General features: G+C 48.4%; 1 protein-coding gene across 1 annotated transcript in view; it reads right to left on the bottom strand.

The window, feature by feature from the left end:
- Positions 1 to 18,590, bottom strand: part of DNAH9 (dynein axonemal heavy chain 9) — a 163,537-nt gene that overhangs the window by 46,127 nt on the left and 98,820 nt on the right. The window contains exons 52-56 of the mRNA XM_056506187.1: positions 17,846 to 18,050; positions 12,069 to 12,233; positions 9,178 to 9,318; positions 6,808 to 6,978; positions 5,700 to 5,822 (exon numbers count right to left, since the gene is read on the bottom strand). Coding sequence (XP_056362162.1) covers positions 5,700 to 5,822; positions 6,808 to 6,978; positions 9,178 to 9,318; positions 12,069 to 12,233; positions 17,846 to 18,050 — 805 coding nt within the window. The remainder of the gene's footprint in view (positions 1 to 5,699; positions 5,823 to 6,807; positions 6,979 to 9,177; positions 9,319 to 12,068; positions 12,234 to 17,845; positions 18,051 to 18,590) is intronic.

Below are 18,590 nucleotides of genomic sequence, written 5' to 3'. Positions count from 1 at the left end.
CCACAAGGTGCACACCCTGGAATGCAACACTCAAAGATCATCCCAAACTGCAGCAGAAGCCATCTCTGAGTGAAGGGCAGAGGGTGTCCCAGGGCTCTGTTTGGGGTACTGGGCTCCACTGATGCTCTGTGCTCACATTGTGGGAACAAAACTGACCATGAGAGCCTCCAAAAAAGGCCACCTCATGTACCCCAACCCAGGGAAAGCTCTGTTTTTAACCCCAGGGTTCCAGAGGTCACTGCCAGTCAAAGTGGAGCTGAGCACTGGGTCTGCAATCTCCACAGCTCCTCAAATGAACCACCACAGCCAGGGAAAGGAAACAGGGAGAGGGCTCTGCCACACAGGGAGGAGCTCCAACAGGTCCTGTAGCACTGAATCAGAGAATTGTTCAGGTTAAAAAGGACCTCTAAGATCACCAGGTCCTCAAATGCCACATCCACATGGCCGTGCCCTCTCCTCCTGTCCCTGTTCCTGTTCCCACAGCCCGACCCCCCCGGCTGTCCCCTCCTGGCAGGGAGTTGTGCAGAGCCACAAGTTCCCCTGAGCCTCCTTTTCTCCAGGCTGAGCCCCTTCCCAGCTCCCTCAGCTGCTCCAGACCCTTCCCAGCTCTGTTCCCTGCCCTGGACACGCTCCAGCCCCTCCATGTCCTTCCTGCCCTGAGTGTCCCAGAGCTGCCCCAGCACTGGAGGTGCCCCAGCAGTGCCAGCACAGGGGATGGGCACTGCCCAGGCCCTGCTGCCACAGCCCAGGTGCCACTTGCCCACCTGGGAACCCCTGGATTCACGTCCAGCCTCTGTCTCCAGCACCCCCAGGGCCTTTCCCAGTTTTCCAGTCCCTTTGCCCCAGCCTGGGGTTGGTGTGACCCAAGGGCAGGATGAAGCCATTACTTCCCTTTCCTTCCATTTAAGGGTGAAGAGGCTTTTACATTACAAATGCTCAGCTGTCAGCAGGCTTTGTGTCAGGGAGGATTGAGAGGGAAAGACAGAGGCTGTAGAGCATCCAGAAAAAACTCAATTTCCACTCTGCAATCAAACCGACAAAGTGCGTCCTTAAATATTTGATGTGATCACAATCTCTGCCATATTTCAGATAAGCATCAGATCGTTAGCCAGCAGGTTAGAAAAGAAAAGGGGAAAAAAAAAGCTAAAACCTTCTCAAGCAGCATTTCTGTGAGACATTGGGAATATTTCTCTGAGACTTGATACAGAGGACAGAAGAATGTCCTTAGGAAACTTCTAGATGAGAGCAGATAAATGCCCATTGAAGTGTCACAATCAATGTTTTCTATCAAAGATATTCTAAAAGGCTGTACATCTGAAGAACTGAGTTAATGGAAGATATTTAATTAAGACTATGATTTTCTGGCATAATAATAATTCTGAATGTAGAAGGGAAGCTGTGAGCTGTGAGCCTTTCCTGTCTGACCAGCCTGATCAAAGGACATTGCATATGCACAAAAAGCACAATGTATGCAGCAGATTGTGTCACAATGAATCTTGGAGAAGAATGAAAAATTTCCTCATCTAAAAAGTGCAAGAAGTGAAAGTTGGAAGAGAGATTTTTGTTCTTTTGTCCCAAAATAAATAAATAAATTCCGGTTTTCTTAAATGCAAAATCTATGATTTGGTATTTTATCTCATAAGCTGCATATGCAATCTTATCATCTGCATTCTGCAAAATTATAAATATGGAGTTAATATACGACTTTGTCTAGGGCTGTTCTCCTCCTCGAAAGCTGAATTCAGTATTTAGAGCTCATTATTCAACATCACATTTATTAAACAATGCCCTTTCAGTGGCGTTTTCATATCTACATAATGAAAATTCTTCCTCTTCAGAAAAAGATGAGGGAAATGATTGGGATAAGAAGTAATCCAAGCTGGCCAGGTGTACTCCTGCTGTGCATTAACTTGCTGCACTTATCCCATGGGACACATCTGCATTCAGCACTGAAGAGGCATAGCAGGAAATATCACAAAGGAAATCAGCCTGGGGAAATGCTCATCCCAGCCCAGGCTGCCGGGGGCAGCTGGACACGGGGACAGCCACGTGCCCCACGGGGAGCAGGGACCACAGGGCACCATGGAGGGGCTGCAGCTGGGAGAAGCTGGCAGCTGGGATGACTGGGGTCCCTCCAGAACAACCCTCACCTTCTCCTGGTTTTGGTTTTGGCCAAGGCAACCTGGCAGTGAAGAGCAGGAGGGCACAGCCCTTGGCTGCATCAGCAGGGCTGGGGCTGGAGAAGAGCCCAGCTCACCCAGGGCAGGCTCAGGTGGTCTCTGTCAGGCACACACCCCTGGCAACACCAGCCTGGCCTGGGCAGAAGGTGGGACTGTGCCAAGTGTGAGGCTGTGCCTGAGCCCCTGCTGGGCACAGGGTCTAAGCTCAGGCCTAAACCCACAGCCAAGGGCTGCTGCAGAGCAAGGCTGGGTCAGACTTGGGCACAAGGAGTTTCTGCCTGTGTGTCTCAGAGCCCAGCACAGCCAGGGAAGGTGCTGCTCCCTCCCTGCTGATCTGCTCCTCGGGCTGTGCCTCCAGAAGTGGCCAGGCACAGCTCAGGGTGAGCCACAATTTGCCAGAGTCCTGCTGGCTCTCCTTTGTTTCTGGTGAACTCTCCTGCTCTCAGGAAATGGCTGGGCATGAGCCAGGGCAGGACACTGCAGGGCTGCCCAGGGGAGGTGAGCTGGCTCTGGTTTGGGAGTTTCACTGTGTGCACTCAGCTGCTGCCAGGGCACCAAACAACTGCTGGCTCATCTTACTGGTTCATCTGGATACAGCCTGAAAGACCAAGCAACCCTAAAACCAAATGGTGTCATTTCAATGTTGTGCTCAGAGAAGAGCCATGACAGGAGCTGTCTGTCCTTGCTCTGGGGATCACCAAGAATGGCTCTACAGGGCAGCCTGGGCTTCACACAGGGTTCAAGGGACCACAAAGCATCAAGTCAGAGATGAATCAGAGAATACTCACCCTCCAGAGGACAATCTCTGCATGGATTCTGTGTTAATTCAATCACACCATGAGAATTCCCAAATGCCATTTGCACCTGGCTGTGGCCACAGCTCCAGCAGCACTGTGCTCTGAGGTGTGTCCACATATTTACTGGTGAGGAAACCACCAGCCCAGCCAGGAGAAATGGCCAGCTGTGCATGGACACAGAAAATGTTTTCAGAAGTAGCAACAGAAATAAAAACTTTCAAGGCAGACACTGGGAGCACAGAGGGGGAGCACAGTACAACAGGCTGCAATAAAGGAAATTGAAAAGAGGCAGAAAACCTCATTATAGGAGCAAAAGAACACTTTTGCCTTCTCGAGGGATCACTGCTAAGCCCCTGCAAATGAGAGGCCTTAGGACTGAAATGACCAATTCCACTGAGCACCAAAGCCACTCAGCAAAGCTCTGCTTTAATTAAATGACCAAATTCTGTCCCCTTCCTGCTCTCACTAACCCTCAGGAAGCCAGAGGCAGGACTGGCACCGAGGCAATGACTGTGCCCTTTGCTAACACCTCCCCTGCTCCAGAGCCAAGCAAAGCTCCTCCACAGGGGCTCCACAGGTTCCATTCCCTCCCACACATCTGACTGATGAACAGAATCAAGCCAAGCTCAGAGCAGCTTTCCTCAGCCTTTAACTTGAATTCAATTCCTGTTTCAGCTTTAAAGAAGCACCAAATAGCCTGAAATGTGCCTATTTTCCCAAGTCTTTCAGCAGATATAATACAAGTTATTAACTTCCCCTACAAACCACATCCTTGTGGCCAGGGCTGTGGATTTCTTCATCCAGGGGTGAATACCAACCTTCCCTGGCATCCATGTTACAGCAAAAGGCTCTGTGAAACTTTGTGCTGATCTTGAAAGAAGCTGGAAAACTAAATCATAAATGAGTGTTTCCTAAATGAGATGCTCCAGCACCACAAGCTGCAAACAGCCACACAACTGCAAAGGATTATTGGCCTCTATATATTATTAATCAACCCCCAACAATAAATAATAAGTCAAGCCACACAAGGCCAGTTACATGCCCAGAGCCTTCAACATTTAATGAGGTTTCCTTGGAAGTTAATGTGCCCAAAGTGGGAGGCTCAGAATGGGCCACAAATATCAATATTGATTTCTTTTGGCACTATTTTGGCCAGAACCCCCTGGCAAAAGGAGTCCTTTGGGCTGGAGCTTTTGCAATGTTTCTGTGAAAAATCATCAGAATGCTAAATTTCATTTTGAATTTGAAATATAAATCTGAAGTGTACTTTGCTCAAGCTTTGTTGAAGAAACAATTTATTATAGCATTTAATCTTCTTGATATAAGAAAAGGAGATTTTAGTCTGCTAATAAGCTGTGTAGAAGCCATGACTAATTAACCTAATTATAGCAGTCTGTGACAAAACATGATTTAACTAAACCCATGCCTCAAGTAACTAGAATTGCCAAAACCTCAAAGGCTAATAAACCAACAGACATCAACACAAACACTAATAAAAGTTGACATCAACCATATTATTTGTAGTAAAATCAACACTGCAGTCCTCACAAAAGACAATCTGAAGGGTATTCAGTATCTGATAATGCAGAGTTCACTATTAGAAAGTCCTGAAATTCATGAAATGAGTGCAGATTACTGGGCAGTGGCTCCTGGAGATGGGCAGTGGCTCCTGGAGATGTGCAGCTCCTGGATGCAGGCTGGGCACACCTGAGGTGTTCAGCACACCTGGAAACCTTCCCATGCAGAGCAGCATTTGTGCATCACAGTTTCCACCTCAAGCACAGACCCACAAAGCCCAAAGCCACAGTGGGAAGAGGGAACTGAGTGGGAAGAGCTGTCTGGAAGGGAATCACCCAGGAAACAGGAAAGGCCATTTCAGCCACATGGAGTGGGACTGGCAGCACAGGAAAGAAAAGTCACTGCAAACCCAGCAGGTGTTTGTTTGGAGAATGTATCACCTGCAGGCAGGTGACAAAGGCATCCTTGGGCATGACAGGAGTGAGAGAGACTCACAGAATCTTAAAGGTTGGAAAAGACCTCTAAGATCACCACATCCAACCATCAACCCAGCAGCAGCACTAACCCATGTCCTCAAGTCCCACAGAGAATACATGCTGTAAATAAAATTCTTCCATCACCACAGGAGCCAGAGGCTGATCAGCAGCACTGTCAGACAAGAGACACAATCCCAGCTCCAGCAAGGTGGGAATGAACAGGCCCAAGGTGGAGAATATTTGGATCCTTTTCAGAAAACAAACCCCACCCTGCTGAATCAGGTCCAAACCCAGCACAATGCACATTTGTTGACAAAGAGGAACAAGTATGGGATAATTCTCATCTTTTTGGGATGATTTTCCTCCCCTCTCACTCCAAACACATGGCAGGTGCCAGACCTGCCATGACAGAATTTCCCTGCAGGTCTGGCAGCTGTCACAGCTCCAACCCCAGCACATCCCTGCAGAAATTCCCAAATACAGGGGCATCTCCATGTCCTTTACAAACCACAGCCACAAACCCCTGAGAGTCTCAGGCTGGACACACACGAGGGCACAGGAAGAGCTCTCAAAATCAGTGCTGGACCTGCAGAGCTCTCCATGTCTGTGGCCTTGTTTGCTGCCCCTCAAAGGCAGACCTTTGTTCACCAAATGCCACAAGCACCCCCTAAAGAGCTGAAGGGTTTTTAGAGGAGATAAGGGGAGCTGATTTCCCATGGATCAGGTACCTTGATTCCTCCCCAGGAATGGTCAGACAGGAACTCCACAGGGCTCGTGACTCCAGGCTGTGCTGGGTATCTGAGCAGGAAATCCAGTTCTGCTGGGTTGATTTCTTTATTCATCAGAAGTATCTGTAATTCCAAACAAACAAGATATCCTAGAGCAGCCAGGATCCAGAGCAGCAACAAACTCCAGCAGATTTGTTATTCAATTAACATGCTTGAAAAATGTATGGCTGAAACGTCCAAAGTGCCCTGTGCTGGAGAGGTGAGATGGACACACCAGGTAGGAGCTCTGAGTGTCCCAAAAGAGGGCCAGGAATGAGTGTGGAGATTCGCAACAGGACAGGAAAAAATTTGGGAAAACCACATGGTAAAGGCTGAGTTTTGGGTAGGTGGGGAACACCCTGAGGAGAAGGCCCTGGCAGCAGAGCCAGATTGGACACCAAAAATCACACAAACACTGTGGACATGGGACAGCAGGTCTGCAGCAAGCTCTGCTTTAGGGTCAATGCAAGAGGCCTTCCAGTCCAATTTGCTTTGCCTTTTTTTGCAGGTCCTGCAAGCAGGAATTACTCTCTCAAATAACCTTTGTCAGCATAATTCAAATCCAACACAGCATCTGTGCCTGTTACTGGCAGGAATAAATCCTGTGAGGAGCAGCTGAGGGAGCTGGGAAGGGGCTCAGCCTGGAGAAAAGGAGGCTCAGGGGGAACTTGTGGCTCTGCACAACTCCCTGCCAGGAGGGGACAGCCGGGGGGGTCGGGCTGTGGGAACAGGGAACAGGGACAGGAGGAGAGGGAACAGCCCCAGGCTGGGCAGGGCAGGCTCAGGGTGGATCAGCAGCAGGAATTTCCCCATGGAAAGGGAGGTCAGGAATTGGAAATGCCCAGGGAGGGTTGGAGTGCCCATCCCTGGGGGTGTCCAAGGAAGGTCTGGATGTGGCACTCAGAGCCCTGGCTGGGGACAAGGTGGGGATCGGGTGGACTCAGTGGTCTGGGAGGGCCTTTCTCAGATGATTCTGTGATTCCAAGAGATGCAGAGAAGCCAATCAAGCCCCCAGCCCCTGTATGGGCTGCTCTGGCACTGAGCCCTGGCTCACAGGTGCTGCTGGTACCTGGAAGGTGAGCTGGGCACTGAAGGTCAGTTTGTCCCTCTCGAAGAGCCCCCGGGCCGTGTACTGGAACACGGAGAAGGTGATGCTGTCAGTGAGGCTCTGCACCCGCCCTGGCAGGCTGTCAGCTGGAGCTGCCCTCTCAATGGCCTTCTGGAACACCCCTTGGAATGCCTGGAGGGGAGACACAGCGGGAGGGGATGTGGGAGATGCCCTTTGCACATCCCGGGGTGTCCCTGAGGTGTCACAGCGATGCCAACTCAGGTCCTGCATCGTGGGGAACACCCAGAGACCAACCAGCCCCTGGCTCTGCCTGAGGCTGCTCCTCAGGGACACAGAGCCTGGCAGAGGTGACATCCCCTGGGGCACAGACAGGGCACAAGGGTCCAGGGAATGTTTCTGTGCCCAGTGTGCCCCACTGGGATGACACAGCCACTTTCTCTGCAAATGTGGAACCAACAGAGAGGAAAGTTCCCAGAGGAAACAGATTTTAGAATGGTTTCCATGGGAAAAATCTCCAATACAACCAATGCACCCAGTGCCACCCCTGCCATGGCAGGGACACCTCCACTGTCCCAGCTGCTCCAGCCCCAGTGTCCAGCCTGGCCTTGGGCACTGCCAGGGATCCAGGGGCAGCCACAGCTGCTCTGGGAATTCCATCCCAGCCCCTCCCCACCCTGCCACAGAACAATTCCTTCCCAGTATCCCATCCATCCATCCATCCATCCATCCATCCATCCATCCATCCATCCATCCATCCATCCCTGCCCTGTGCCAGTCTGAATCCATTCCCTGTGTCCTGTCCCTCCATCCCCATCCCCAGTCCCTCTCCAGCTCTCCTGGAGTCCCTTTTTGCCCTGGAAGGGGCTCTGAGCTCTCCATGGAGTTTTCTCTTCTCCAGCTCTCCCAGTCTGGCTCCATAGAGGGGCTCCAGCTCTTGGATCATGTCTGTGGCTCTTCTGGACCTGCTCAGTCATGGCCACACCTTTCCTGTGCTGAGGATCCCAGCCTTGGCACTACCCCAGCTGGGGTCTTACCAGAGTGGAGCAGAGGAGGAAAGCACATCTCCTATTGCACAAATAGTTCAACTCAGAGAAGAGCAATACACCCACATAAACACATTTAAAATAAAAATTAAAGTCCCATGAGTGTTTTACTGTCTGAATCCAGCAAAGGATGGGCTGAGAAGAGCAGGGAGCAGAGAGCTGAAGCAGTCATTGAAGTCCCCTCAAGGGTGGGTGTCTACATCAAGAACAACCCTCTTATATAAGAGCTTAAGGATTATTAAAACAACATTTCTGATCTAAATGAGAAAAGACAAAAAACTTTCATAGTCATCCAAATTAAAAGCGAAGAGTAAATTACCAGTGAAACTGGAAAAAGAAAATGAACAAGAGCATGAAGCCCAAACTCTGCTTGGCAATGCTGGGCCCAGCTGAAGGAAATAACCAGGCCAATACACACTGATGGCAACAACTGGACAAGGCATGACTGTGTTGGTAGCCTTATTTTTAGAGTTCTACAAAGGAAAAATCATGCCTCAACAAATTAAAGTAACATTGATACTGAATGCATTATTAAGTAATTTCAGAATGCATTTTCCTGCTTAACGTTTCTTTAAATTGTGTTAAAACATGCTGCAGAGCAGCACATAAATCTCTGTGTTCTAATTTATAATGGGCTCCCAGCTGTGTGGCAAGTATTCCAAAATCATCCCTGTGCATCTTTACACAATGTTTTATGATCTGTCATCAAAATTTATTAGATAAAAACATTTCCCCCAATAATTTTCTATGTATTTATACACGCTGCTAATGTTCACTGGAAAACATAAAACAAACTAACTATGGGAGACACAGATGAAAGGTGAAACCTCAGGAACCCCTGTATCTATTATGTATGGGCGAGGGATGAATCTTTCAAAAGGCACAAAAGATACTCTCTGCATTTCTTCTGATAAAATTACTTCAACAAACAAGTTGTAGATAGCAAAAGGAAAAGCTTCTTTGTGGATGAGGCTCACCATTTTGTTGTCTCTCCTCAATTCCTTTTTCCAGGTCACTTGTCAAGGTAAGAAATTGTTTGGAAGAAGCTGTAGACCAGGATGCTCATTTAACCCTCCATCCCCCAAAACACCTTCTTTATATGACAAAAAGAAAAGTTTTCCATTTAATAGAATATTAAAGCTGCAACTTCTTCTAGGCAGGGTTTGGAGCAACCTGGGACAGTGGAAGGTGTGATGTGCAGGGGTGGAACAGGATGGGCTTTAGCCCCTTCCAACTGAAACCTTTTGTGATTCTGTAGCACTGTGACTCTGCAATTGCCGTTTGATGAACCCACAAAGAGAGGGCAGGAGGCAGAGAGGGCAGGTACCTTCAGGGAGAACTGGTACATGGGGTGGATGGAGTGGAGCTCGGTCATGGTGAAGAAGAGCAGGGCAGCACGGCAGGCTGCAGGTCTGTACTGCTCCCTGGCCTCATTAATCCTGGCTTCTGTCACCTTAAACTCCTGCACCTGCAGGGAAACAACAGAACTGTCACAGCACCCCTGACTGGGGCTGCAGCCCTGCCAGTGAGGCCTTACTTTTCAGCTTTCATATTCCCAGACTCTGCAGTGCATTGGTGTGTGACTCTGAACTCCACACAAAGTGTCACAAGTTCTCCTCCCAGCTCAGGCACACAAAACAATCCTTTTCCAGCCCCACAACCAAGGACACCTGAAGCTGCAGCTTCAGCCCCAAAAAGTGCAAGCAGCAGCAATGGAGGAGAGAATGTGGGAGGATGGGAGTGCAGGAGCTGGAGCTGGGATTGGACAGTGAAGCCAAGATGGAAATGGAGCCAAAGTGATGCAAGTGTGAGAACTGGTGACTCGGATCCATCTTGGCTCCATCTTGGGTGGAGCCACGGCCGGGCTCTGGCACTGCCCAAGGTGAATCCTTTGGAGCCTTGGGATAAATCCCTGCTTGATTCCTGGGGCACTGCCCAGCCTCTGCTCCAGGAGCCTCTCCAGGCTGCAGCAGAGTGGACACTGGCCACAAAGTCATCAGGGCAATCCACAAGTGGGACCTTGGGACCAGACTCTGCCAGGCTGGAGCTGCCCTCCCCAGCATCCTCTCTCTCTGGAACCTTCCATTTTACTGCATTTTGCACTTAGTTGCCCAATTCCCTGTTTTCCTGAGTCCCCTCCAGACTCCTCCCTAGGTTCCCTGCTCTTTGCTAACTGGAATTGATTTTCTCATCAATGAGTTTCTCAATCAATGAGTGTTAATTGCCCCCTCCCTGTGCAGGCCATTAACAAGGCTGGGCTGAGCAGCCCCAGTGCTCTCAGGCAGTTTCCCCAGGGCTCTGGGGAACACGTGTAACAGCTCTGCTGCCTTTCCTCAGCAGCACCAAACCTCGCTGGGCAGGGCTCTGCAGCTGCTCTGAGGGACATGTGAAAATCTTCTTGGCAGAATCACCAACCCATCATCACCTTGGTCCTGCACATTCTTTTATTCTACCTCAGCAGCAAGAAGTGACATCCCAGAGCCTCCCGGGGTTTATTTTAATCCCTGGCTGAGGACAGGCACGTCTAACACCATGGGCAGGAGCTGCTGGGACAGTGCTGACCCAGCCAGCCTAGCAAGCCATGCAAAGGGATCATACATGGTTTGAGTTAGAATGGACCTGAAAGCTCTTCTCATTCCACTCAGGAACACTTTCCCTTATGCCAGGCTGCCCCAAGCCCTGTCCAGCCTTGGACACTTCCAGGGATGGGCAGTCACAACTTCTCTGGGCAACCTATGCCAGGGCCTCCCCACCCTCACAGCCAAGAATTTCTTCCTAATCTGATCTAAATCTGCCCATTTTCAGCTTGAAGCTCTTCCCCTTGTCCTGCAAGAAGTCCCTCTCCAGCCCCTCCTAGGCTTCCTGTGGCAGAAGAAGCCAGCAGAGCACCACACAGCCCCTGCTGGCACACCACAGGGTGCCCTGGGCTGTCACCTGAGCTGTGTGAGCACACCTGGCTGGGGCACCCCAAGGAAGCACAGGATGAGCCTTCACCTGCTGTGGGACCTGTGGGATGAGCCCCATCTGTGGCATGTTTGCACATCCCCATGAGCTGGACTCATGAACAGTTCTGGCAAACTCAGAGCCAGAGCTGGGGCAGACAGATGCTCCTCATCTGTAGAGCAGGGAGGACTTCCAGAGCAAGGAAAATGTTGGCTGAACACCTTTCTTTGGGTAGACAGATCAAAAGGAGACTAAGGCTTGACTTGAACCTCTAACAGGGCTCTTCCACTGCTTTCCAGGTGGGGATAAACTCATAAAATCCAAGTGCAACCTCTAAAATTCAAGCCTTGTTGGCACTGCTGGCAGTGAGCAGCTGTAGAGCACAGCTGGTTTAGAAGGTGAAGCACTTCCAAAACACCTGCTTCAAGAGGGAGATGCCAAGCTTTCCATGCCAAAAAATCCCTTCAACACTCCCTTTGGGGGTTCAACCAACCCATTCCCAGGGAGATGAATGCACCTGATGAACCATGAATGGAAAATAATTCTGATTTTTAACATGGAGGGAGAATCACTCAGTTTCTTGGTCAGTGGCTGGGAAGAGAGAGGCAGTTCCAGACAGAACATGGGCCAGTGGCTGGGGGAGGGCAAGTGCAGGCTCTGGAGATGGGGAGACTGCAGATGGAAGCAGCTGAACGTCCTCACCAGAGTCCTGGGAAAATCCTGGCATGGGAACCACACTTCCCAAGCTCCCTCAGAGGCAAGGGAAAACCTCTGGGCATTTACCTAAATCCATGTTGGCAGCAAGGGCAGCTGGGCAGGTGGCAGTGCTCACATAGCTCACACAGATGCTGATTTTTACTCTGAGGAATGGAAGGGTGTGAAATACCTGAGTTCTTTCAGATTTACCCAAGATCACAAACTCCACAGACTCCAGTCCCTGGTCAGCACTAAAATCCAGCCTAACTGAGGCAGTGTGATGTACCCAGGATTATGCTGGAGCACTTTAAAGCTGCCTTGATACAGTGTGTAAATTTTATTGTCTTCACATCAGGCACCAATGTTTTCTCTTGGTCTTAAATAGGTCATTTAACACAAAAAAACTCCAAAGAACTAAATGGCCTGGAGCTCTCCAGAATGGAGAGCATTTACAATTTATACCCATTTCTATTCCCTGCTCAGCAGATGGAGCAGAGATGGGCAGAGCAGAGGTTACATTCCAGAAATCCTGAAAGGACCACAGACATGCATTTCTCCAGGCTATCACTGTCTTTGTACCTTCTCCACAATCTCTGCAGCTGTCCTTTTAGTGGTCTCCAGGTTCTCCACCAACTCTGTGTCTCCCAGGAAATTCCCAGAGGCTGATGACAGCCGAGAGAGCAAGTTGTCCTCCAACGTTTTCAAGGTGATCTTGAATCCATTCTGTTGTTTTGTGAGATCTGACTGCAAATAATAAATTCAGGAAGTTTTAGCCGTAAAGGATGTGGTAAAGTAAGGACTAATCACCTTCACATGGGAACAGGCTTCCCACTGACAATTGCCATAGTCCAGTAGTACTGATTCCTGCTCTCTGCAGCTCCTGGCAATGGACAGAATTCTGGGATCTGGGATCACTTCTTATCCAACAAGCTAGCAGCTCAGAGAAACCTGGAACAGCACAAAAAGCACCAGGAGAACTGGGCCTTTTGACAGAAATGTAGGAAAATGCTGGAAATTAGTCCGGAAGAAAAGATCTTTATGTCCATCTCAAACAATATCCTGTGTCTTTGTAGCTCATTTCTTGGGGTCCAGTCAGCCTGGAGAGTCCCTGCTGCTCCTCAGTCCTCCTGCTGAACCTCTGCTCTCACCACTCCACCCCACAGCAGTCATACCAGCAATGGGGAATATAGGGTTAAAACCTGATGGCAAAACCAGCAGTGAAGTCCCTTGGGTACCAGTGTGAGCACAGGGAGATCTCAGGCTCAGAACTGAGGGCAAAGCCATGGCCTCTTGTCCTGCTCCCATTTCTGCTCTGGCCTCGAGGTCCCACTGGCACCAGTGGCTTACTGGGCTAAAGCTGGGCCTGACAAAGATGGGCAAGCAGATCAGGCCAGTACAACTCTTCCTGTGGCATGGGCAGATTTCTGAATGACAGAGCAAACCCTTCCCATGTCTCTGAAGTGCCCTCTCCATGCTCTGCAGGCACAGTCCCACCTCCTGTCCCCTGCAGGAACACCAGTCATGAGCACTGGTCATGGTGGAAACAAAGGCTCTCACCTGGCTCCTTCCTGAGCTGCTCCTCCAGAACAGGCTTTCTCCCTTGAGATGCAACTCCCCTATTCTGTGTCTTTGCTTAGAGAAAACTCCTGGCTCTTGGCTTTATTGTGGCATTCCACAATATGTGCCTATTGTGAGCATCTATTTTCAGAGCTCTCACAGAAATACCCTGTGGGAAAGCTCTGATTGGGATGCTGGACTAAGCCTGGTGAAGTCAGTGCTAACAGCTGCTATGGAAAACACTGCTGGGTGATACTTGGTTCAAAACCTCAGACTGTGTTATTAACACAAACCAAGACATTCAAGGAACTTGCAGAGTGTTTTACAGCCCTGCAAAAGACAGCAGCTCTAGCAGGTGTGGGGCATGTGGAGCTGGGACAAGTCCTAGGCAACTGGTACGTGACAGACTCAGTGCCACAAGCCAAGGATGTAATGCTCCAAAGAGAGTTTTGGGAAATATGTCCCCTTGCAGGGTCTGGAGGAGCCCAGGAAGGAGAAATGTGGATCCCTACAGCTCTCCCAATGCCACCATGCAGAAGTGAGTCTGTAGCATTTGCTCTGTTGTTAGAGGTTTTCCAGCAGATTGAGGGATTCTCTCATTAATAACTCACCTTTCAATACATGGGCTGAAATTCCATGCACGCCCTCATTCCATGTTAACAGCAGCTCTGCTGAGCAGGCACTGAAGTGTGTCTGCTTTGGTATTTCAGCAGGAAAGGGATGCTTTAAAGGCCTTTTCTCTAGGCTTTACACACAGGAGCTTGCTCCTGGTGGTGGTAAATATTTCACAAGCCTTGAACCAGAAAACTAATGTGGCTAATTGTGTGCATTCCTGTCATTCAAGCATAGCATGCCTTGAAAAATGATATTTTGCAAGCTCTTCTTGCAGACCACAGACTGTGAGCCCTGGAGTTATTAATGAGGAGGGGGTGGATTTTTGTTCAAATTGCCTGTGATCCCCACACAGGTTCTGGGAGCACCCTCAGATGCCCAGACTGGGTGTCCCCAGCACCTGTGGGTGCTGCAGCCTCATCCTGCCATGGCTTGCAGCACAGCAAGGTCATCATTCCTTATTTCTGCAGTGCAGCTCATTAGCTCACAGAGAAAAGTGCTGCTTCTGGGAAATAAGTTACTCCCAGAGTAACTTCCAAACCTCATTCCATGGAAAAAAAAGTAATCAGAGCTCCAGGCCAGCTCTGCAGGATTCACTGGCAGAGCCTTCCAAGCTCAGCCACAGCAGCCACTTTTCCTTTTCCCTTCTGCTGGTTTTGTTGTGTTATTTTAACAGCACAAATCAGAGGGGGGAAAAATTCCCCGTGTTTTCACAGAATCCTAAAGTTATTTGGGTTGGAAGGGACTTTAATACCATCGTTTTCCACCTCTGCCATGGCAGGGACACCTCACACTATCCCAGGCTGCTCCAAGCCTGTCCAGCCTGGCCTTGGGCACTGCCAGGGATGGAGCAGCCAAAGCTTCTCTGGGCATCCTGTGCTAGGGCCTGCCCACTGTCACAGGGAAGGATTTCTTCTCAATATCTGACTCTGCAGAGCACCTGAGGGAGAACCTCAGCTCTCCTGACAGCCTGACAGCACAGGGATTTCACACTTTACCTCTGAATCAACACAGCAGGCCCCTAACTCATGGCTTATCCACCCAGAGCTTGGGATACAGTCACCAAAACATCCTTCCTAAGGCTATTCCTAGCACTAAACACACAAGGAATTAGAGGCAAATGGCAACTAAGACATTTCAGCCAAACAGCAAAATTTGGAGAAGGTGGGAGGTATCTGAAACCAGCCCTGAGGACACAACTGGACCTTGGCAATGCCACCAGCACAGGGACCACAGTCATCCTCAGCACAGGGGATTGCAGAGAAAACCAGTGAAAGGGTTTGCAGTGAGCTGGGAGAGAAGGCCCTGCTTGCCTTGACCTAACATGGTTTGTCAGGAGGGACAGAAAGACTGAACTGGGAATCAATGAAGAAAAAGATTTTGAAAGCAGACTGTGTTGAGAAAACATTTTTTAAAGCTGTTATCAGAATTGGATTAATCACAGCTGCTTGCTGAATTGGATTAGGTTATCAGCAATAAATTCTGGGCTCCACATACAAGGTGTGCTTTGAGCTCAGGAATCTTTGTGCAGTGCTTTAGGAATCATTTCCCTTGCCCTCAAACCAGAGCTCTAAACCTTCCCTGCACACCAAATAACTGTCCTTTCAGTCCCAGGGTGGAAAGGAAGGACTAACACATATCTGCAGGGGTGACCTTTGTGGAATCCCAGATTTCACTCTGGGCCTCCAAAGAGCTCCAGACCCAGCCCTGGGGTGTCTTGGGTTGCAATGCAGGATGTGACCAGGGGTGTGTATTCTATTACCAGCTGTTAAAAACCAGCTGGGCAATCATCTTTATCTTCCCACAGCCCATCCTCCCTCCAGGAGATATCTCCTGTTCATGGCCAGTGAGTCCCAGGGCATGACTGATAAAATTCCATCATCCCACTGGGAGATGCTCCAGCCAGGGCAGGAGCCAAGCCTTTCCTACCCAGATAAAAACTGAGATTTGGACACCAAGGGACCTTCTTTCCACTGGATTCCAGAGGAAAGCCAGACCTTTGCACATCATCCCTGGAGCTTCAGAGGAAACTGCACCTTCTCCAGGAGCACTGCTCCAGCTGAACCACATCTGCCCCTGCAGGAGGATGCAGCCACCATTGAATGGGACTGTGCCAACACCCTGACTGACTGACGGGTGTCAGCTTGGATTCTGACTCTGGCAGGGTTTGGGATTGTTCTGTGTAATACTGCATTTCTATTTTAATTTTTCCTAGTAAAAAACTGTTATTCCTATTCTCATATATTTGCCTGAAAGCCTCTTAATTTCAAAATTATAATAATTTGGAGGGGGTTTACATTTTCCATTTCAAAAAAGGCTCCTGCCTTTCTTAGCAGGTTTTTCAAACCAAGGCATGGGGGCAGAAGATGCAGAGCCCCTGGTCACAGGTGGCACTGCCAGCCCCTCACTGTGCCCAAGGAGACACAGCTCTGCTTTAAATCCAGCAGGGACCTGGGTTTTATGTTCCCATCCAGCAGAACATCTGGAGTTCCAGGCTGGTTTTCTCCTCCCTGAGGCAGCAGGGCTGCAGCAGGATGGAACTGGGTGACAAGGAGAGGTTCTGGTGCTCTCTTGCTGGAGAGAAATAATTCAATATCCTTCCAGGTAAGGAGAATGGGACATCCCATTTTTACATCCCACAGGAATTGTGCTGGGGGCACTGAGCAAGGCTTTGTGTCCCTTGTGGCACCAGCACAGCACCCCTGGCTCACACATTAATCAGCTCATTTTGTATTTCTGATGCCATCTTTTGGCTCATTAGCACATTAGCCTCGATGCTTCATTAAGGCTGCCCAGCTAAGGACCTTCAGAACCTCATTAAATAGAAAGATTCTTACAGAACTAGCCTGGCCTGACTGAATATGTGCAGTAAATTTATTCCCACTCTCAGAAAATATTTAGGATTATTCATATTTGTTCCACTGTTAAAGGTGTCATCAGAAGGGAGGATTTTCTTTCTAAAATTACCTTGAAATTAAATCCATACTTATTAAGAGAGAGAGAAAATATTTTGGGCTGTATAAAGTGGGAGGAAGAATCAGAAGAGAAAAATATCATTGCCAGCCTCACAATATTTACAGAGAGAATCCTTTACCACAAATGCTGAAAATTAAGTGCGATTAATCCTGCTTCAAAAATAAATCAGTGAAATCCAGAAAAAAACTGAGGTAATGAGAAACTCAGCTTTCAGTCACAAGAGGAGGAAGAAAATAAAGAGAATTCTAGGAGAAAAACCTTGAAAATTAAATACAAGGGTTCTCAAAATACCAAGAAAAGGGAAGGCTGAAGGAAAAAAAACCCTCAATGTTTGTCATACAAGGGAAATCTGATTTTGTGAGGAGCTGAGCAACATCTGCAAGCTGGGGAAATGCTGTTTTTTAAAAATAAAATCAAAATAAAAATTAGCAAAAATTAAAATAAAATAAAAATGAAATGAAATATGATAATGATGATTGTAGGACTTGCTCTCAGTGTAAACTCCCAGGTGCTGATCTTCAGCTCCTCCAGGTCAGGCCTCTCAGTGTAAACCAAGAATAATAATAATAATAATAATAATATCAATAACAATAATTATAATAACAATTAATATCATTATTGTAATTATTTTATCATATATAAAATTATATATGATATAACTACAGTATAGTAGCAACACTAATGGTGATTTCTGTGTGCTCCCAGTGACAATTCCCAGTGCTGACCTTCAGCTCCTGCAGGTCAGGCCTCTCAGTGTAAACCAACAACAACAATAATAATATTAATTACAACAATATTAATAATTATAATTAAATTATAACTAAATTATAAGTGTAATTACAATGCTACTGATGATGTCTACTTACTCTCAGTTTAAACTCTCAGGTGCTGACCTTCAGCCCCTCCAGGTCAGGTCTCTCAGTGTAAACCAACAACAATATTAATAAGAATAATAATATCAATATTAATAATTATAATAAAATTAGAAGTCTAATAACGATGCTATGATGGTTTCTACTTTTTCCCAGTGACAACTGCCAGGTCTGACCTTCAGCTCCTCCAGGTCTGGCCTCTCAGTGTAAACCAACAACAATAATAACAATATTAATTACAACACTATTAATAATTATATTAATTATAATAAAATTAGAAGTCTAATAACGATGCTATGATGGTTTCTACTTTTTCCCAGTGACAATGCCAGGTCTGACCTTCAGCTCCTCCAGGTCTGGCCTCTCCAGGCACACCACAGCCCCCAGCAGCTGCTCCTCCAGGCCGTGGCGGGTGACAGAGAAGTCGATGAGGGTGCACTGTGCCTGCAGCTCGGGCTGGAAGTGCGGGTTTGCCAGCTTGGTGTGCAGGATCAGACGGAAGGCAGGGTGCAAGGCACACTCCTTGTCCCCAATCTTGATGTACCTGGAATTTTGGCCAAAGGAGCATAAGGCAGGAGCTGACAGAACAGGACAGCAGCAGCTCCAGCTACTCTGCACTCCTCACAGAAATTGTTATTGAAGCAAAGTGTTTCGTGCTGGACACACTTAAATCACTTCTGATTTAAGGGAAAAACCCCAGAGTCTCTCCTGAATTTTGGATCCTGTTTAAGGAGGCTCAAATTTTCCACAATGGCACAGCCAGTCTAACCATGAACTCTCCTGGCTTCGGGCAGAGGCTGAATTCTGCCTAAAACTGGAGTAGGAGGGAGGAAAAGCCTCAGCCCCAAGCTTTTTTCACTGGTCAGAGCTAAAATGACCCAGAGTGTTGGCTCTGACCAGGCCAGCTCTGGCTTCACACATGAAGACACATGTGGAAAGTGTTGGCTGCCATTCCCAGGAGGTGACATCAGCCAGGAAAAGCCAGCATCCTCCTGCTCTGTACTGCTCACATGAAGTCTAAAGCTCACAGAGACCCTAAGAAATTACAACATCCTCTGAACCCAAGTTTAGCCCAGCCAAGAAA

This window comes from Oenanthe melanoleuca, chromosome 18, assembly GCF_029582105.1.
Source record: "Oenanthe melanoleuca isolate GR-GAL-2019-014 chromosome 18, OMel1.0, whole genome shotgun sequence".
NCBI lineage: Eukaryota > Metazoa > Chordata > Aves > Passeriformes > Muscicapidae > Oenanthe > Oenanthe melanoleuca.
Note: the sequence above shows the minus strand (reverse complement) of the source record. Positions and strands in the feature narration are given on the sequence as shown.